General features: G+C 53.2%; 1 protein-coding gene across 3 annotated transcripts in view; it reads right to left on the reverse strand.

Moving 5' to 3' along the window:
* Trpv4 (transient receptor potential cation channel subfamily V member 4) overlaps nt 1-21,401 on the reverse strand; it is a 36,529-nt gene continuing 15,128 nt past the window's right edge. For 2 of the 3 annotated variants that reach the window (XM_021222516.1, XM_029533707.1), the window contains exons 3-16: nt 17,870-18,042; nt 14,508-14,660; nt 13,442-13,582; nt 12,305-12,603; nt 10,845-11,024; nt 8,572-8,730; nt 8,255-8,347; nt 7,872-7,945; nt 6,706-6,871; nt 6,509-6,575; nt 4,663-4,979; nt 2,832-2,959; nt 1,436-1,557; nt 1-655 (exon numbers count right to left, since the gene is read on the reverse strand). In XM_021222516.1, the coding sequence (XP_021078175.1) occupies nt 498-655; nt 1,436-1,557; nt 2,832-2,959; nt 4,663-4,979; nt 6,509-6,575; nt 6,706-6,871; nt 7,872-7,945; nt 8,255-8,347; nt 8,572-8,730; nt 10,845-11,024; nt 12,305-12,603; nt 13,442-13,582; nt 14,508-14,660; nt 17,870-18,042 (2,230 nt within the window). In that variant the 3' untranslated portion in view covers nt 1-497. The remainder of the gene's footprint in view (nt 656-1,435; nt 1,558-2,831; nt 2,960-4,662; nt 4,980-6,508; nt 6,576-6,705; nt 6,872-7,871; nt 7,946-8,254; nt 8,348-8,571; nt 8,731-10,844; nt 11,025-12,304; nt 12,604-13,441; nt 13,583-14,507; nt 14,661-17,869; nt 18,043-21,401) is intronic. The other variant, XM_029533708.1, reaches the window with a different exon arrangement.

The following is a 21,401-nucleotide window of genomic DNA, read 5'->3' on the forward strand; positions in this document are numbered from 1 at the left end:
TCCACCGAGAATAAACAAACATTTATTGAGCACCAGCGGCCCCGATCTCTACAAAGTACAGAAGACCCAGCTAGCCAGGGCTGCGGCAGGTTAGATCTGCAGCAGGTCGGAGCTGCAGGGTCCTTCGCGAGCTTCAGCCCTGGCCGGGTTCCAGCTGCGGGTGGACTCCTGCCACGCCATTTTCCTGAGGAGAGCAATAAATAATGCACAAGAGGGACGGGGGCCTGAGCCCTGCGAGGAGAGGGGCCCTGAGCTGGCTTAGGTGACTCCATGGGAGCGAGACAGGCGGCCAGGAGCCCCGCCCCCCATGTGGGGAGTAGAGCTGAGGGCAAAAGTCTTAGCGGGGACCAGAGGGTCCTGGGGCCTCCCCAGAGTCTCCACAGAGGCCCTCCCCTCCGAGATCCCATGCGGGTGTGGGAAGACTCGGGACAAATGCCGAAATGTGGGTGGGAGCGAGGGCCAAGCCTGGGCTATCTGTCCGAGCTCTGGCACAGCCCCTACAGCGGAGCATCCTCCGTCCTCCACTTGGGAGCGTAGCCCTGCTGGTGGCCGTCACAGTTGGGGTTCCCTAGGTTATCCAGGGGTACCACCACTTCATCTGCACTTGAGTTCTTGTTCAGCTCCACAACGCGGGGCACCACCGAGGACCAGCGATCTGGACAATGAATTCAGAGGGGGGAGGGAGAGGGTTAACGGGGCCGTGCAAGCATTGAGCACCACTGTGTACTGGTTAATTCACGAAGAGAAGTATTAGGAAGGTATTAGGAAGGTATTATGCGCGTTTTACGGAGGTGAAAATGGATTCAGAGAAGTCAAGATGCCTGCCCTGGTCAGGCACACAGGGAAGAGTGGAGAATGAAGGCCAGTGTCAGAATGCCCGGGGAGTGGGCGTTTACCTCCAGGTCTCCTCTTAACAAAACAAAACAAAACAAACAAAACTAAAAAGGAAAGGGAAATGGTGGTGCACGCCTTTAATCCCAGCTCTTGGGAGGCAGAGGCAGGCGGATTTCGGAGTTTGAGGCCAGCCTGGTCTACAGAGTGAGTTCCAGGACAGCCAGGGCTACACAGAGAAACCCCATCTCGAAACAAAACAAAACAAAACAAAACAACCCCCCCCCCAAAAAAAAAACCAGAAAGGACTTCTCCCCCATGGGGCTGCCCCAATCTCTCCTGTCAGGCAGCCCTACCATCCAGCATCATGAAACAGGGAGGGTTGGGGTGGAATCCGCCCTGTGCAGGGGGAGGGGGAGCCACCGGTGGCCCCGCCCACTTTCCCATTCCCTGGACAGAACTGCTCAGAACAGCCCCGTCCCCGCCTCCCCCAGCCCAGCTCTCTGTGCCACTCACCTCTGAGGAGTCCCAGCAGGGACAGCCCCGAGTCCGCCCCCCTCCTCTGGCCCCCCACCCCATCCCCCGCTCTCAGTGCCACGCTCACCCCTGCGGAGGCGCCCCACGGTGTGGGAGAAGCCATAGTACTGGTAAATCTCGCTCTTGCCAGGGTCCTCGTTAATGATGCCCAAGTTCTGGTTCCAGTGAGACCAGTTCACCTCGTCCACCCTGGCGGAGAGAAGCAGAGCGGGGTTTTTTGAGGGGTGGGGCGGGGGGCTTGCCACACTGCTTCCTGCCCCATCCCTAGGTCCTCTCTCTGAGTCAGCATTTCCCAGCATGCCCTCCTCACAGCACCAGACCTCCCCTCCAATCACTTTCTACAACCCCACTACTGTACTCCCTGCGCTCTCGGCAACTCTCCTCGCCGTTTCCCAGGCTCCTCGGTACTCATGCGCAATAGCTCCCTCTTCCTTGCTTCTGTGACCCACCACTGCTTTGGGCTTGCTTGTTCTGGTCATTTTCTATCAATGGAGCCGTAGGCCACGTGCCCTTTCATTCAGCCTTTTTTTTTTTTTTTTTTTTTTTTTTTTAAGGTCTACTCACACTGTGGCAGGGATAAGAACTTTATTCTTTTTTAACGGCCAAATAATATTCCATTGTATGGATAAAGCAGTCTGTCTATCCATTCCTTGATGGATACATTCCTTGATACCATTTCCTCTTTTTATTAGGACATTGGTAAAGTCTGGTGATGGTCTCCTAGGACAGATTTGTGCGTTTTAACGTTATTTTTGTTGTGGTTGTTCTTTTTCATACAACTTCTATTTGTTGAGCAACCGCATATTGTACTGAGCAAGGGAGACTCATTTGCTGTTACCATTTTACTGATGAGGAGCCCGGGTTTGCGGGGCTTCTTTTCTGAAGGTTAGGAGACACTGGTGACACAGCATCAGTACTAGACTAGTGGGGGTGCTGTTACCAGCCCATTCCACAGATGAGCAAAGCCACTGGACCTGTCTCTCAGGGGCACGCTACACTCTGCTCTGGTGGTAAGCCCTTGTCAAGGAGTAGTTTGCCTTCTGACAAAAGAAATTGGGGGAGGATTTCGAATGTGGGTCACTGCAGATGAGTTAGGGAGTCCCAAGCCCTCAAACTGATGATCCTCCGGTCCCCTCATTTCAGCCGCAATACCTAACCTCAGCCATAGGTGGCAGACAAGAGGATGATGCTCTGAGACAACCCGCTCCATCTCTGCCAGCCTCTGTGAGGTGCTGTGGAGCCTCTAGGCATCCCAACATCCTAACATGTATAGATGCCAGCTTGGAAGCTCTAGATGCCCGAAGAGGCGGGGCCATCATCGTGCCCAGCTCACAGCTGAAGGGACTGAGGCTGAGACTTGCCCAGGATCACCCAGAATCTTGGCTGGGTTGCGCTGAGTTCGAAACTCATACGTGCACGGCAGGAAACCCCTCCTCCCTGGAGCCCGTGGCTCCGGACCTCACCTGAAGCACCACCTGCGGTCCGGAGTGCCATCTGAGCTCTTGCCCACCGTCACCATCTCTCCAGAGCGGAAGGCCTTCCTCAGGAACACGGGGAAGGAACGCTCGATGTCCAGGATGGTGGTGGCCCACTGCGGGAGGGGGAGAGGGAGGTCCCAGGTAATAAGTTTCCCCAGCAGGACCCTGGGTCACAGCAACCGCAGGCCAAATAAACACCCTTTTCCCGTTAAGACAGGGTCTCATGTAGCCCAAGCTAGCCTCGAACTCCCTGCGTGGCTAAGGCTCTCCTGCCTTCACCTTCCACGTGCTGGGGTATATGCGTGCATTGCGGTGGTCTTTAAACACTGGTCCTTATGAATGCTGAGTAGGTGGGCAGAGAATCAGCCTCAGGAGGGAGCCTCCTGCCTAGAACGACCTCCACACACCTGTTCCATTGCCCGGGCCCCAGCCGTCGACAAGAAGGGCCAGGAGCTGGAATTTAAAAGGGGTGGGGGGAGGGTCCCTCCACTTTTTTTTTACACTAAAAAATTTGAAAACAGGGTGTTTCTGGGGAGACTGGGGCTCAGAGAAGTAGCAATGTGTGAAAGCTATGAGCAGACCAGAAAGTGGGGGTATCCGTGGGTTGGAAATGCACAGTTAATTTCCAGGTGTGTGGATGCACACGGCCCTGGAGTCTGTCTCCAAGAATCTCAAAGAACTCCCTTAGGGGGGTTCTCCAGCCACTGGCTTCTCCATCTCTGAGCGGTGGGCCAGGAACTTCACTGAGCAGATAAAATCCACCCCCAAAGAGGATACCGAGATCCGCCACAAGGGGGCGCCACAGACCCACTTTGTTCAGGTGGAGGTGAATGGGAACAAGACAAGTCCATCTTGTTTGGCATAGGGTCTTGTGTACTGTTTGTACACCAGGCTAGCTGGCCTGCCTTCAGGATGCTCCTGTCCCAGCCTCCCCTCCTGCCACAGAAGCTAAAGGATAGAGATCGTATAGGTTATAGAGACATGAGCTCCCACAAATGGTTTCAGACACGAGCTTTACAAAACGGCTTGGGGGATCCGAACTCAGGCCCTTTCATTTGTTGCGTGGCAAGCGCTTCACCCATTGAGCTAACTCTCGAGCCCCTCGTCTCAGTTCTGAATCAAGGTGGCGCATCGGCTCAGCGCAAAACCCATTAAAACGCCCCTGCTGCCTGCTGTGGTTTGAAGGTATCCCTAAAACCTTCTGAGTCCCTGTGTGTTGATTGGGTTTGACGTGTGAGGCATTCGTTGTAGTCAAGATTAAGATTAGACGATGCCGTACTTGAACTTCCCAGCCCCCAAACCCATAAGCCAAATGAATCTTCACTCTCCCCCCTTCACCCCTTTGAAGACAGGGCTTTTCTGTGTAACCATCCTAGCTGCCCTGGAATTCTTTCTGTAGACCAGGCTGGCCTTGAACTAAGAGATCCACGTGCCTTTGGCTCCCACGTGCAAAGGTGTGTGCCACCACCGCCCTAAATCATTATTATTATTATTATTATGATGATGATGATGATGATGACCCAGCTTCAGGGATTTATGTTACAGTGGCTGGAAACTAAAGCAGACTCTCTGAGCATGCTCAGTGCTGACAACCGACACTCTGAGCATGCTCAGTGCTGACAGAGCTCATGCGATCACATTGAATGGAGCCAGTGGGGTCCCGTGAGCTGCACCTCAGCTAAAATTGGCAGCGTGTGTGTGTGTGTGTGGGGGGGACTGAACGGGGGAAGGGGGTGGTGGTAAAGCAATTCTTAGACGCAGGCAGTGGCCTCGGCATGCATGGAAGGTGGAGGAATGCTCAGGACGGCGGCCTCACCTGCAGCTTCCAGATGTGCTTGCTCTCCTTGGACACCTGGCCCACGGTCTCACCCATGAGGGCGATGAGCATGTTCAACAGGAGGACGAAGGTGAGGATGATGTAGGTGACCAGCAGGAGGATGAAGACCACGGGGTACTTGGCGCTGCTCAGCATCTCCAGGTCGCCCATGCCGATGGTGAGCTTGAAGAGGTCCAGGAGGAAGGCGCTGAAGGTCTCACTGTCGCGGCACGCGGGATACGTGGGCACCGTGCAGTTGCTCTGGTCCTCGTCACAGACCTTCATGTTGGTGCACGGATTCAGGAGGGTGACCAGGGCTGCGGGAGGGGCGGGGGGAGGCTGAGAGGTGCTACCCCGCTGGATGGAGATGAGTAGGTACAGCACTGGCCTCTGGTCAGCCAAGCCAACAAGCACACACGGACCCTCGGGGCGCCTCCGCTCTCTCCCCAAACTCTCTGAGGAGTTAGGGATTTTTCAGAATGGAATCTAGAGCTACCCAGCCCTCGTAATTTTCTCTCAGGGCACATGTGGCACCTTCTAGTGACAGGTGGGTGGGTGTGCTGGCAGCCAGCGGTTGGAGCCAGGGATGCTGCTACATCGTACAATCCACAGGACAAGGATAGCCAGACCCCACCTGTGCTCAGAGCGTTAACCCAGCCTGTTACTTGCAGACTCCACTCAGGCTCCTCTTTCCCCTCCACACTAGCCTTTCCCAAGGCTGACTGCCCTATCTTGCTGGTCCTAGAGACCCTACCATAAAGGCCCCCCATGCCTATAAACATGCCAAGCTGTTCTTCTCACCATCTTTTCCTGCTAAGCCCAGATGGGAGTTTTGGCAGCAACCAATCACCAGGGCAGGCCCCCCATCCAGTAGGCTGAGGCTACAGTGCCTTCAACTAGAGAACATGGTGAGCATTTTCAGTTCACACATCAATGCAATCTAATTGTGTAGTGGATGCTCCAACAGTGGGTGTGGAGGATTCTGAGACCAGATCTACATCCAACAGAAAGATCATTCTGCAATCCATTAGTAATGTCTGCTTTGGGCACAAAAATGAGTCACTGGAGCACGTTGACCTCATCAGGGTTAGGAGGCTACAGTGCCCTCAATTAGAGAGCGTGGTGAACACTTTTCAGTTCACATACCAATGCAATCTAATTGTGTGGTGGATGCTCAAACACTCTGTGTGGAGGATTGATTCCGAGACCTCATCTACATCCAACAGAAAGATCATTCTGTGATCCATTGGTAATGTCTACCTTGGGCACAAAAATGAGTTACAGGAGCATATGGGCTCTGTGTTATTTGTGCCTCTGACCAGTGACTAGTGTACCTGACCTGACCTGTAAGTTTCATTGTCAGTTTGCTTCACGGAAGTAGCTCACATTCCATTTCTGCATTTACTGGCTCAAAACAAAACAATGTTTTCATTACGTTCACTTATTTGGGTGCGCCTATGTGTGTGAGGACCTACACGCCATGGCACACATGTGGGGACAAGAGGACAAATTTCATGAAGTAGAAGGTATCTCTTTCCACTCTGTGGGTCACAGGGATCAAATTTAGGTCATCGGGCTTGACAGCAAGCACAGTTACCCACAGGCATCTCGCTGGCCGACATTTAGTAGCCTTTGGACACATGGCCTCTCTGACCTGAGACCCCTCCTCTGTGAAGTAAGACGATGTAGCCTTTTGCTTTGCAGTCTTTCTGGGAGTGGGGAATGGAGCTTGACTGGCCTTGACCCACACCTAGGGATCTCAGGCAGGGATACCCATTGTCTGCAGCCCATGGTGGCTTCCCCTATAGTCCTCATCCCCGCCATAGCACTCCAGACCCACACTCACCTGAGGCATAGCCAATCATGAAGAGCAGATAGACAAGCAGGAAGCGGAAGAGGTCTTTGAAGAGGATCTAACACCGGAGAGGGGCTGGGTTAGAGGTATCGTGGGGAAAGGGCACAAAACGGTTTCTCAGCTCCCCACTCTCCTGTCCCACCCTCGGGGTCAGGCCACAGAACGGGCACGCTGAGTCCAGCCCAAACCTTCTGAATCATGATGCTGTAGGTCCCCGTCAGCTTCAACCCGCGCGTGAAGTACAGGGCATTCATCCAGCCCAGGACCAGGGCAAAGACCATCACGGCCAGGTAGGCCTCAATCCCAGCCAGGTAGAGCGCCGCAGAGACAACCACCAGCACAGAGTAGATGAAGCTACCGGGCAGCAGAGAGGGCGAGAGGGTCAGAGAGAGGAAGGGATGGTGAGATTATGGATGAGGAGAGAGACATCTCCTCAAGTCCTTCGGGGCACCAAGAAGTCCCAGTGTCTTCAAGATCCTAGAGGAGAAGAGTGGAGACCCTGACATCTCAGCGTTCAGTTAATGAAACAGCTTGATTTCCTTTTTCTTTTTGACAGGATCTCTCTATTATGTATCTCTGGCTGTCTTGGAACTTGAAGTATAGACCAGGCTGGCCTCAAACTCACAGAGATTCTCCTGCCTCTGCCTCCTGAGTGCTGGGATCAAATGCATGTGTCACCACCACCAGGCTCCAGACATTGGGTTCTAGGTACTACAAGACCCCAAGGCCACACTTTCTGGAATTTTAAAGAAAGATTCAGAGGGCTGGAAAGATGGCGGACTGGTTAAGAGCACACACTATCCTTGCAGAGGACCTGAGTTTGATTCCTAGCACCTATACCAGGCAGCCTTTAACTCCAGGTGATTTGATATCCCATGACTCCTCCTGAACATACATATGCACAAATAAGCAATAATTAATATAAAAGAAAATGGTAAAAAAAAAAAAAGTAAGAAAGAAAAAAGAAAAGAAAGATTGATTCAGAGTTCTGTGGAGATTTTGTGGCTAAATCTCATTGTTGGACAAGATGTAGCACATGTACATTGACTCCCACATTCTGTGACCTAGGCAGACATCAATAATCGATGGCTGCACTTCTCCCCACTCAACAGAGATACTATTACAATTCTTAGTCACAAGCAGTCACTAGCATTCAATCAGTGGAAGAGGTCAAAATTCTTTCTCTCCATGGTATGGATCGACCCCCTAACAAAGAAGCCTTGGCCCTGCCCAACTGTTTGATTATGGCTGCCCGGCTGGATCAAGTCACTCCTGATAGTGTCACCTCTCTCCACTACCTGGATGACCATTTTCACTCAGAACCAGAACCATTTGCCCCAAGACTTCTACTCACTAGAGCAACTGGAAGGAGCCATCAACGAAGAGAGAATTCACTCCAGGGCATTTCTTCATGAACAAGTCTTTGATCTGGAAGAGAAGAGACGGTGAGAGGAATACGGAGCCTGGAGGAGTTGGGGGAGAACGGAGAAGGGACAGAAGGGAAGGAAGCAGAGTGAAGGAGATAAAAGATGGTGGGCTCAGGTACTGAAGAACAGAGAATATCAGTCAGACTGGAGTAGGAGAGGAGGGGGAGAAGATGGGGGAGGAGGGAGAGCAAGAGGGAGAGGAGGAGGGGCGGTAGGAGAGGAAGAAGAGGGAGCAGAGGGGGAGGAGGGAGAGGAGAAGGAGGAGGAGGAGGAACTGGGTAGGCAGGTGGCACTGGGGCCAAGCACTCACACTGGTAAAGAAGAACAGGACTCCTGTGAAGAGCGTGATGACCTCGCCAGCCAGCCTCAGGTAGTCCACTGTGGTCCGGTAAGGGTAGGGTGGCTGCGGGGGGGGGGGAGGAGCAGATGCAACAGGTCCTCCCCTGGCCCCAACACCAGCTGCCCCAAACATCTGCGTCCTCAGCAGCTTCCTCTCCTGTTTCCCGGAGTCTCCTCCAAGCTCAGAGCCATCTGGGTGCTGGGGCGTCTTCCTCCCCACCCGCAAACTGTCTTCCGTCCGGCTGCAGAGGCTGCTGTCCCCGTGCCAGCTCCCCAGCGATCACTCACCGTGCCCTCCAGTGGCTGATAGTAGGCCGTGAGGGTGAAGATGACCATGGCACACAGATAGGAGACCACGTTGATGTAGAAGGACACAGCCCCAAACTTACGCCACTTGTCTCTCAGCAGTTCGTTAATGGGTTCCACAGCCAGCATCTCATGGCGATTCTGGGGGAGGTAGGGTGTCATGACCACCTTCCCCGCGCTGGGCGCTGGGGATACAGGCATGCTAACTGCAGCGAGGCCCCGCCTCCTAAGCCACGCTCCAGCGAGGCCCCGCCNCCTAAGCCACGCTCCAGCGAGGCCCCGCCTCCTAAGCCACGCTCCAGCGAGGCCCCGCCTCCTAAGCCACGCTCCAGCCACACTAAGGCTCTACACCAATTCCTCAACTAACCCTTTCCTCCTATCCAACAGTACCACAGAACCAGAAAATTCCTTAAAGAACACCTACTCTGGGCTACCAAGATGGCTCAACTGGTAAAGGTGCCCACTGGGCAAACCTGGGGACCTGAGTTCAGTCCCTGAAACCCATACAAAGGTGGGAGGAGAGAACAGACCTCACGAAATTGCCGTCTAGCTTCCATACGCTCACTGTGGCACACCTGTGTTTACACGCACACACTAGCGATAAGAATCTGTTGTAGCTGGGCTGTAATCATAGCACTCGGGAGACTGAGGCAGGGGGAATCACAAGTTCATGAACTACACAGCAAAAGACTCAAAAAAAAAAAAAAATCAAGGCTGCAGAACTGAAGAGCAAGCTTAGCCAGCCTCTGGGAGCACTGGGAACATTGGGAGCACTGGCTGCCCAGCAGGGAGCCTGGACTGGTTCCGGTATCCACAAGGTGGCTCACAACCATCTTGAACCCTAGATCCAGGGGATCCAGTGTCCTCTTCTGGCCACCATGGGTACTGCACATATGTCACACACATATACAGGCGAACATTCATAAACATAAAAATAAATAAAATATTTCTTAAATGGACTAGAGAGGGTTTGGCAGTTAAGAGCACTGGATGCTCTTGCAGAGGACCCGGGTTCACGTCCCAGCACCCACATGACATAGATAACTATGGTATCTGTAACTCCAATTCCAGGAGCTCTTCTGGCCTCTCCGGGCACCAGGCGTGAATGCAGTGCACAGACATACCTGCACACGAAATGCCCACACACAGAAAAAGAAAGCTGTCATTTTTTTAAACTGAGAGTAGGAGAACACCAGGTATGGTGGCTCATTTCTGTTATCCCAGCACTTGGGAGGCAGAGGCAGGCAGATCTCTGTGAGTTTGAGGCCGGCCTGGTCTACAGAGCAAGTTGGAGACCAGCCACGGCTACACAGTGATATCTTGTCTCACAACAAAACAGAAGGGGCTGGGGATGGGACACCATAGCAGAGCACTTGTCTAGCGAGCACAAGGCTTGGATCCACAGCACCACAGGAAACAAATACCACCCCCTTCTCATGTTCCCCAAAATTCTGGTTAAGCTGAAAGTATAACTCTTGGTTCCACATTCACAAAGTCTAATCAAGGAACAGGTTTGGGATATTTATCTCAACAACAATACACGACTGGTGTACCACAACTGTCCAGTTCTTCATACAGACAGACATCAACACTTGAGCCCTGAACAATCGTGTTCTACACAGTTCCCCTGGTAAGCCCTATCTTGTGGATCGATTTGTACCAGAGATGCTACGTTTGCAAACCTGGGTCTCTATGAAAATGGATTCTCATCTCAGGGATGAGGGAACGAACATCCTTGATGCCAGAGCCAGGCTGGAAGGCAGGCCGCCCACCCCTACCCTGCACAGGTCCAGAGTGCTGTCCATCTAATGACTGAGTCCCATGACAACGTGACTACAAAGGTTAGAGTTCAGGGACTGACAACAGAAGAATGACCCACTAAACCCTTGAACATTTACTTACACAAGGCGCCCATGCCCAGGGAGAGCATTTGCTGATGCAAACCGATATTTGCTAAAGCCTACTCAATGAACAGGGCATTCGGAGCTCTGATTTACAACTGCGTGTGACGACAGCCGACAGAAGTGTTTCCAGACCAGGGAAACAGAGAGGCTGTGCCACGCACCCTGGGCCACACAGTATATGACAGAGCCAGGATCCCTAACCTGTCCCGAAGGCCACCCTCCCAAAGACCCTGTTCAGTTCCCTAGCTGCCGAAGACTGTCCTGGATGCTTAATGATGATCAACGGTTCTGGGTCACAGAGCCCCCAGCCCTATGGTCCTGACTGGACTCCCTCCCCACCCTGGTACCCACCTCGATCTTGCTGTTGTACACCAGGATCTCCAGCACGGACACCTCCTCCCCGCACGTGTCCAGGGAGGAGAGGTCGTAGAGCGAAGAGTACACAGGCCCATAGGCCCAGTCCTTGAACTTGCGAGACAGGTGCCGAGTGTCCTCATCTGTCACCTCACGCCGGATGATGTGCTGAAAGACCTGCCGAGGGGATGCTTGTTCACAGACAGACAGATACTCAGTAGGACATACGTGGTAGATGGACAGGTGACAGACAGACAGATAGATGATAAATACATAGTAGACATGATCCCACGACATAAATGATAGACATGATAGAAAGATTGATAGATGCCTGACAGATGTATAGATAGATGACAGACAGACAGACAGACAGACTTTCAGTGTTGTGGTAGAATCCAGGGACTAAGTGTGCTAGATTTCTACCACCAAGTCATTCCCCTGTCTTCCTTTTTACTCTGGACCCCACCCTTTAAGTTACCCAAGATGGCCTTGAACTTGCTCTGTAGCCTGTCGTGAATGCTTCTTCATTTCCTCCCTACACACCCTTTAGTTTTTCGAGACAGGGTTTCTCTGTGTAGCCCTGGCTGTCCTGGAACTCACTCTGTAGACCAGGCTGGCCTCAAACTCAGAGATCTGCCTGCCTCTGCCTCCTGAGTGCTGGGACTAAAGGTGTGCACCAACACTGCCCAGTTTGTCATGAACTTTCAGCTCTTCTGCCTCAGCCTCCCGAGTCACTGGGGTCACAGGCTGACCATGGAGCTGGGGTTCTGGGGTTTGGCTGTACTGTGTCCAGTCCTACACTGCTTCCCCAGCATCCTGTACACCCTCAGCTCTTCATTAAGAGCCGTACATGGCTCCCCTCCTTAAACCGTCACAGCAACAAGGAAACTGAAGCACTGAGGGGTGGGGCCTGAGGCCTCACCCACCCCACTAGGAAGCATTAAAAACCATAGCCAGCGGTAGGCTACTCTGGCCTGGCTCTCAGTGCCTCCCAGGGGACAGCCCAGCAACATGTCTGTAAAGACATGTGGTTGTCACAGTGCATGTCACAGGGTGCTACCGGCATCTAGTGGATCAAGGCGAGGATGTCCCACAACACACAAGACAGCACACAACAACCCCACTGTATCCAGTGCCGGGACTAGGGGGTCCTCCTCCAGGGTACTGAGAGAGCAGGCCCAGCTGCTGGAGGTCGGCTGGTGAGGGGGCCCTGTGACTCAGTTTACCTCAGTGACTCATCCTGACTGATGGAGGTGGGGTTGGGAGAAACCGGTGAGGATGCCGCTATGTGGTTCTAGATAAAGCTGAGAATCCTGGCTGGGTGCTAGGGAGGAGCTATAGCAGGTTCTGGAAGTACGGTGCTCGCTCCCTGGTGAGGGCTTTCGGAGATGGATTAGGGGAGCAGGGAGTGCAATGAGTATCAGAGGTAGCTCCCAGGGACAGCTGGGCTCACTCACCCCGATCTTGCCTGTCTTGGCAGCCATCATGAGGGGCGAAAGGCCATCGTTGTTGAGGACGGTCTCCAGGTTGCTGTCCGGGAAGAGGCGGGAACACTTGAGAAGCAGCAGGTCGTACATCTTGGTGACAAACTTGGTGTTCTCTCGGGTGTTGTCGGCGATGGCCACCAGCGCGTGCAGCACCGTGTTCCCTCTTGAGTCCTGTCGCCTCATGTCGGCTTTCTTGTGAGGGTTCTCTGTCAGGTAGTTGACGATGTGCGGCTGGTTGGTGCAGGCTGCCAGGGACAAGGGCAGCTCCCCTGGGCCCAGAAAAGCTGAGGGTCAATGCAGGGGACCAAGGTGGGACTTTGCCGGTCATGCCGGGGATGGGGACGGATGCTACCACCCGCTCCACGTAACAGGGAATGGGGCTTCTCATGGTGACTGCTGGAGAGGCAGGGGGTGGCTATTTAGGGTCATGGCCCATGCAACCAGGAAGCTGTGGGTCTGGAGTCCTGGTGGTAGGACTCTGTGGAACTTTCCCATGTCAACTGTGATGACATTCAGAATTTTTTTTTAAGATTTATTTATTATATGTAAGTACACTGTACCTGTTTTCAGACACCCCAGAAGAGGGCATCAGATCTCATTACAGATGGTTGTGAGCCACCAGGTGGTTGCTGGGATTTGAACTCAGGACCTTCGGAAGAGCAGACAGTGCTCTAAACCGCTGAGACATCTCTCCAGCCCACATTCAGAATTTTTTATTGGTCCAAGTATGGCAACACTGTGGCAATTTGGACTGTGAGATCCCAGCCCTCATACAACGTGAGCTGAACCAAAGGACACTTGCATAGTAGGAGGGTGCTAGGTGCTGACATTCCATAAGAGCCCCCCAGAGCTCTGCCAATCTCCAGCTACAGATGGGGAAAACTGAGGTTCACACAGTCAGTCACGTGACTAGGATGGAGCAAAATGAGGATGTGAACCCCGGTCCCTACTGAACTTTCTCCAGAGCTCTGGTTCTGAGGCCAGGAATGCTGGGGGGATCCATGCCACGGGGTGGGTCAGGACCGGTGGCAGCTCAGGTCTGAGTATGTGGGAGTCACCATGGCTGCAGACACCGCCTCTCCCTTGTCTCTACCCTCAGCTACTCACCAAAGTAGAAGTAGCCTCCCTCATCCTTGGGCTGGAAGAAGCGCCCACGGGCCTGGGCATGCACGTCGGCTCCCTGGGCCACCAGCAGCTCCACGTAGTGCTTGCAGCGCCGTTCAATGGCAATGTGCAGGGACGTCTGGCCTGGGGAAAAAGGCAGTCAGGCTTGCTGTGGGGCCCAGGGTCTGCTACCAGGCGTGGAAAGTGACACAGGGACCTCAAGGTCAACGCTTATCCAGCAATCACTGGAAGGCGGTGCGTAGGGTTGACATGGGATTTGGGGTGCATGACAGCCCGCTGTATTTGGGCACAGATTCTTTTTTTAAAGATTTATTTATTATATATAAGTACACTGTAGCTGTCTTCAGACACACCAGAAGAGGGCGTCAGATCCTATTACAGATGGTTGTGAGCCACCATGTGGTTGCTGGGATTTGAACTCGGAACCTTCAGAAGAGCAGTCAGTGCTCTTACTTAACCACTGAGCCATCTCTCCAGCCCCATAAATTTTTTTTTTTAAAGAGTCTAGCAGGAACACAAGCTTGAGGGCCACCGATTTGAGCACACAGCCTGGAAACGATGACCATGACATTATAGAGGACATCCCCCCACCCACCCAGTTAACCGGGTGAGCCAAATCAACCCTTGGAGACCAGCGTGGTTCTAGATACCCTGGCCAAACCACCCCGAACACAACCATGAACTTCACAGACTCTGTTGGTATTTTGCAGTCTTAAGCCTTAGTTCATAGACTCTCTCAGAAGTGGGGAGCACGGAGGTGATGCACATGACAACGTTTGCCTCCCGGAATTGGAGGCTCAACACCATGCCCTGCAGAACCTCAAATGGCCCAAGGGTCCAACCACACGGCCTCTAGGACTACAGCTTTCTAGCTCACGGGTACCAGACAGCCATGGGCGTTGCATCACAAAGGCTTGGGATCTCCCATTCTGAAATTCAGAATAGCGGAGTGCGAGAGGTAGCTGTGGCCTATCCATCCATCCATCCATCCATCCATCCATCTGCTCACACATCCGTTCAGTAACGGCGCGTGCGCGGCCACACCCACCTCGGTAGTAGATGTCTCTGAAGGGCGAGTTGATGAATTCTCGCATGTTGCCGGTGCGTTCCGCAATGTCCAGCAACACCGGGATGGTGTCGTTGCGACCATTGCTTAGGTTCAGCAGCGCCTTGGGCAGGCAGGTCTTCCCCGTGGACGGCTCTGAGGGAAAGGGGCAAGAGACGGGGTTCAGAACCTGGCTGTGAATGTGGGGCGGGAACAGTAGCCCAGCTGGGCTGCCACACCTGCCTGAGATGTCTTCTGCCTGCTGGATGGGGACACAGCTCCCTTCTGTCTCTCATGGTATCCGTGAACTTACGGCAATAGATACTCTGTGACATATAGAAAGCCACAGCCTATAGACTGGCTCGTACTTAATCATAGTCGGGGAGATTTCTCTTTGACATGGTGTCTCATTATGGAGCCCAGGCTGGTCTTGAACTCTTGATCTTCTTGTCTTGGCTCCCAGAGTGCTACGATTACAGGGTTGTGCCACCCTGCACTTGAGGGAAGTTTGAAATTTTTATTTTATTTATGTGTATGGGCATGTGGCCTGCATGTATAACTATACACTGTATATAGGCAGTGTCCATGAAAGCTGTATGCAGAGATCAGATCCCCTGAAACTGAAGTTACACATGGCTGTGAGCCACCACGTGGGTCCTGGGGACCGAGTTCAGGTCCTCTGCAAAAGCAACCAGTGCTCTAACCAATGAGCCGTCGCCCCAGAGGGAATTTTTAAAGGGTTCAGACACACCAGAAGAGGACATCGGATCCCATTACAGATGGTTGTGAGCCACCATATGGTTGCTGGGATTGGAACTCAGGACCTCTGGAAGAGCAGTCGCTGAGCCATCTCTCCAGCCCCTTTAAAGGGGCTTTGAAATCTGAGCAGATGGGAACTGAGAGCTAACCACTAACCATACTGAGATACAGAGGGGCAGGCCACGTATGCGTGCAGGTGTGCATGCGCATTAAAAAAAAAAGTCAACCATACATCTTCTTGTTGATTTTTGTTGCTGTTGTTTATTCTGAGACAGAGTCTCACTATGTAGCCCAGGCTGTCCTGGAACTAACTCTGTAGACCAGGCTGGCCTTGAAGTCACAGATCTGCCTGCCTCTGCCTCCTGAGTGCTGGGATCAAAGGTGTGCGCCACTACTGCCTGGCTCTGACCCATCAGAACTGGCCTCCCTCCCTCTGTGCTTTCTATGTGTACACGGGTGCATCTGCGTGGAGGCCTCGGGCCAGCACTGGGTGTCTGCCTCGTCGCTCTCTGCTTTACTTCCCAGACAGGGTCTCTCACTGAACCCGCAGCTCACTGGCTTAGAGAGGCTGTGGGCGGCAGGGGTGGGGGTGCAGGGGGGTTATCTGTCAGTTCCCACCTCCTTAAGAGTGGGGATCCCAGACATGTGCCACCTTGCCTGGCTTTTTCCATGGATGCTAGGATCTGAACCCAGGTCCTCCTGCTGGCACAGCCCGTACTTTATACCACTGAGCTTGTGAGAGCCTTCATCAGCTCTAAAAGCAAGACGCACATCAAACAGCACTTGTCCACACATGGGGACATAGAAGACTGTCCCATGAAGCTAGAAGGGAGTGAAGGGCCAGCCACAGTGCTCCCTAAAGCCTGGACTGAGTATAAAGAGGGGCACAGTGTGTCTGGGGGGTGCCACAGACACATAAGTGGAAACATTTTCTGTTCCTATCCAACATCTTTCAGTCTGAGTGGGCCAGGTGCTCCTCACCCTTCCCCAATGCTCACCTACACCCTCTTTAAAGTTCCTTTCCCTCGATACAATGTGTTTGACTACAGGAACTAGCTTTGGTCTCTAAAGAATCAGTAAAAAGCAAGCTCCGACCAACACCACCAACCAGGCCTGAGCAACGAATCCAAGGTGGGAGCCACAGGCATGGGATGAGGGCGAGCTTTGCCGGCTGGCCCTCGGGGTTGGAGTCTTGGCATTATCTCTTGTTCATCGGCAATCAAGGGGACATCGGTGAACCAACCAATATAGTGATTCGCAGGACCCCAGGCATCAACGAGCCCCCCCTTAAATGGCAATGCTGCAGTTAGCATCCTGTAGGAGGACATGTGGGCAACCTCCCCAAATACGGGGAGAGCTTGACATTGAGCCTGACCCCCACCCCAGCCTTTCCCCCATCTCCTGGGCAGCTGGCCTAGGCTAGCACCAGCCAGGCTAATATGGACTCCATCTGTGGGTACAGCTTCCCATGGGCACCAGGTGGGGGCTGCCCTGAATGCCGGCAGAGCCCCTGGGGTTGTGCAGATGCACCCCCAATCTCTGGCATGGGGTGGTGTCAACCCTCCATTTTATCAGTAGCACCAGCAACTACCAGCTCTCCATGGTAACACAATTCCCCTCCCTGGAGTCCAATCCAACCTGAATCCTCGGCACCCCCCACCCCTGCCCCACGCCCGTCCCAGCATGTCTGTTTTATCCATTTTTTTCTTGTACCCCTTTGGCTGTTATCTCTGCCACTATCACCCTGAATCAGGCACTGTCTCTCACAAGCCCAAGATAGCCTCGCCCCCTTGGCTTGCCCAGCCTCTGTGGTCCTTCATCCACTTTGCACACAGCAGTTGCTATAGTCACCTCAGAGGTCATGGAAAGCCACGGGGTCTTTGTCATCACTGTCCCTTCATACTTATCCATACTTAACCCCAAACACTCCTTCGTCCCTTTTCACACACTAACGTAGCTCTCTCGGACTACGGGGGGAAGTGAGGGGGTGTTTCACATCCCCTGACTAGATATCCCTCACTGTTTGTAACTCAGTGTTTATTTACGCGGTCGCTGGATCAATACCTGTCCCCCCTGAATAACCGAGAGCCACTTTAGCCTCTTATCTGCCTTGCTCAATTCCTCATCTTCAGCCCCACCCCACCCCCACCCCCTCCAGACACCAGCCCAGTGCCTGGTACTTCATCGGTACCAGTGGCATCTCGCTGAATTAGTAAGAACTCACTAAAGGAGTCACCCAGGCACCTTCCATGATTCCAAATCACATCTGGCACGAGAGGAATCGGGTCCTGAATCCCGGGCTTTGGCTATGGAACCACTGCTAAAGAGGAAGCAGTTCCTCAGCCGACCACCAGGTGGCGGAATGTCTCTGGCCATGGAGCTTGCTGGAGCCCGGCTTTAAATGGCCCTTTGACAGAGGTTGTGAACTATCCCGGGGTGTGGAAGGGCTTCTGGGAGGGGGTGGGGCAGAGATCCCAGATACCCCTGAAAAATCAAATGAGCTAATCATCCTCCAGCCAGAAAAACATGCAGGGGAGGATGCAGGTTTTGTGGAGCCTGTAGCTTGTACAATTTACCCCTCCCCCGGCCCACCGGGGCCAGCTCACCCCGGAACTCCTCATCAGTCAGGCGCTTCTTGTGGGTCAACAAGAAGGAGAGCAGTCCGTCCAGGTCTGCAGTGGAGCCCCGGGACACAATGTCGAAGAGGATGGGCCGGTTGAAGACTTTGAGGATGGGGGGTCGCTGGGGTGCAGGAGCTTTGGGGCTCTGCGGCTGCTTCCTAGAGGGGAAAAAAGAAGGATAGCAGGAGTTTAGCCTCTACCTGTCCTGTGCTCCCTCACCTAAGGGAGTCAGAGGTTAGGGGAAATGAAACCCAAGGGACTAAAGAATACTATGGAATACTTTGCCCAGGGAGAGGTAAGCTGACCCACTGTGTGTTGGGCATAAAAACAGGAAAAGCATGCAAGCCTACCCATCCTCTAGCCCACTCCCCTCCCCTCCCTCCATCTAACCACTCACCCGTCCGTCCATCCATCCATCCAGCTATTCATCCATCCATTTCATCCATCCACCCACCTACCCATCCATCCATCCACCTATTCATCCGTCCATCCATCCATTTCATCCATCCACCTCTACTCACCCACTAACCCCTCCACCCACTCACCCCTCCATCCATCTTTACACTCGTCTGTTCATCCTTCCACCTCACCCCTCGCAGCTTCCCCCCCCCTTCATCCCTCTCACCTGCCCATTCATCTTCCCCATTCCTTCATCTGACATTTACTGAACACTGAACACCTTTGTGTGTGACAGACAGGGGCTTGTGTCACCCAGACTGGCTTTGTAAGGGACACTGATCTTGAATGTCCCACCTTGGCCTCTTGAATGCTGGCATGTCAGCGTGTGCCACCTATGCCTGGCTTATGCAAGGCTGGGAACTGAAGCCAGGGCCCCGAGCATTCCGGGCTGGTACTCGACCACCTGAGCTTACCATCTGGCCTTTCGTGAGCACTGCCTGAGGCAGAAGAAGCCTGAAAGCAGGTGAAGTAACTTATTCACTCCCTCCCTCCCTCATTAATTTCATCATCCAACAATGTTTGGGACAGAAGAGGCCATAAAAGCGGGGAATTAGCCCAGAGCCCACTACACGCAAACATGCGATACACGTTAGCCAAAATCACCACCGTCCCTGAGAGCCACGCGTCTGAAGCCTGTGTGTGCATGGCAGAGGTGCTGAGCCACAGAGCAAGGCAGAAGCGTGACAGGACCCAGAGAGGGCTGAGGAGGGCAAAAGGGGAGACACGTGTGTAGTCATTCAGCAAACATTAAATGAGCACCAGAGAGAAAGCCTGGACACCGTGAGGGCAGAGATCCTCTCTCTGCCATGTTGCTCTCCAGCCCAGGCTGGCACAGATGGGATGCATCAGAACTTACTTATGTGAATGAGAGAGGCAGAGAGGGGCTAGAGAGATGGCTCAGTGGTTAAGAGCACTGACTGCTATTCCAGAGGTCCTGAGTTCAATTCCTAGCAACCACATGGTGGGTCACAACCATCTGTAATGGGATCTGATCTGACGCCCTCTTCTAGTATGTTTGAAGAGCTATGTACTTATATATGATAAATGAGAGAGAGAGAGAGAGAGGAAGGAGGACGGGGGAAAGTGGAGGACCAGGAAGGAAGAAGAAAAGGAAGAGAGCAGCTATATAGGGCATGAAGTAGGGAGGCCTGGTCTCCTTCATCCCTCTGCTCAGGACCCAAAGGCACTATGGAAAAGGGGATGCTGACGTGGAATGCTCCACAGAGCGAGATCCTCTAACCAACATCCCCGACCCTCTGACCTTCTATATAAAAAGAACTCAGTTCTCACCTGATGCCACTAAAATTCCTTGGGGCCCCAAACTTTGCCTTGGTTCCCCAAATTTTCTCAAATTTCTCCAGAGACCAGGCTAGGGTACACCCTCAGGAAGGCTTGAGAGAGGGAAGGGAGGTGGTACAATGGGGCTCCCTGTGGCTCAGGGCCTCAGTTTCCCCATCTGAACAGTGACTGGACAAAGTCCTTAACAAGTGATGGACTTGGTCCTGATGAGTCACTCTTACTCATGCGTCTCCCCCTGGCCAGGGATGGCCGCCCAACCATGTGGTTGTCTTGTCTGGGTGCCACCTTCCTGAGTCTTCCAGAGCCACCTCTCCTGTCCCTTATTCCTTGTCTGGCATTAATGCCTCCCCATCTCAAATCACACTTGTCACTGCTCCTTGAGCATCCCAAACCTGAAGAGTCAGGAGCTGAACCTAGCCTGGCTCACTGCAGGCTCCTGGGGGCCAATCAACTCCACCTCCGGGGAGCTGTTCGCTGTAGCAGTCCAGACATCACCCAGACGCCCGTGGATGGCTAAAGAGCCAGTCTCCTAGCTATGCATACATGGGGAAGAGATGCCCTCTGACGGGAAGTCAGTTTTTGGTCAATAAGAGCCTAGAAGATGCCACAGCTTCAGGCATCTCCAGACTTCGGGGTGGGACTCTAGGACACACGTGAAGGGCCTGAGGAAAAGGGCTGACGTCCAAGTCCGAGTCATTTCAGGACACAGTGTAGACAGCAGAGGGGACTTAGGAAGTATGTAACCACCTATTCAACCAGATCAGAGGTGGCTCACAGCAGGAGGAGCCGGGGAAGTGCCTGCAAAGTGCCTGCTGCCAGAGGTCAGACCAAGAGGTCTCCCACCCATGACAGACACCATACTGTGACACTGCTTAGCAGAGCCCTTGGAGAAGACAGGTCCTGATCATGGTGTCTGGGGCTGAAGGTTCCTGTCTGCAACCGGGCTGGCAGGGACGACATCCCGAGGGGCCTGGACCATCACTCATGGAGGCTTCTCTCCACTCTTTTACCTTGCAGCCAGGCCTCCTTCTCGGAAGAGAAAGGATTAACACCAGCGTTCCAGACGGGATATGAATAGAGAGATGGACGCATGAACGAGTGGGTGATCTGTGGCCACAAAAATGGAGCTGCGTGGATGAAGCTGAGGCTAGAACAGAGAAATGAAGAAGAGGGGAAAGGAAGCAGGCAGCCATCAAGAGTGGATGAGTGAAGTGTGGTGCCACACACCCAGAACCCCAGCACTTAGGATGCCGAGACAGGAGGCCAGTCTGAGCCACAGTCTGAGCCCTGTCTCAGAGAGAGAGAGACAGAGACACACATAGACAGACAGAGAGACACACAGAGAGAGACAGAGACAGAAATAGAGACAGAAACAGAGACAGACAGACAGACAGACAGACAGACAGAGTACTGGCGAATGGCTGGAGATTATACAGACATTTCGAGATGTAAATGGTAGATTGGAGGGAAGTTGGCTGCGCAGATGGACAACTGGACAGGTTGGAGACAAGACGGACAGACAGCAGGGAGCCATCTAGACAATCATGTTCTGGAGGAGCAGACTAGACATGTGGAAGTAGACACTGGATGCGTGCGTGGACAGGTGGATACACACATGGATTATAATAAACGAGTGCACCCTTGGCTGTGGTACTGGCCGGTTTTGTGTCAACTTGACACAGCTGGAGTTATCACAGAGAAAGGAGCTTCAGTTGGGGAAATGCCTCCATGAGATCCAGCTGTAAGGCATTTTCTCAAT

Source organism: Mus pahari, chromosome 23 (assembly GCF_900095145.1).
Source record: "Mus pahari chromosome 23, PAHARI_EIJ_v1.1, whole genome shotgun sequence".
Taxonomy (NCBI): Eukaryota; Metazoa; Chordata; class Mammalia; order Rodentia; family Muridae; genus Mus; species Mus pahari.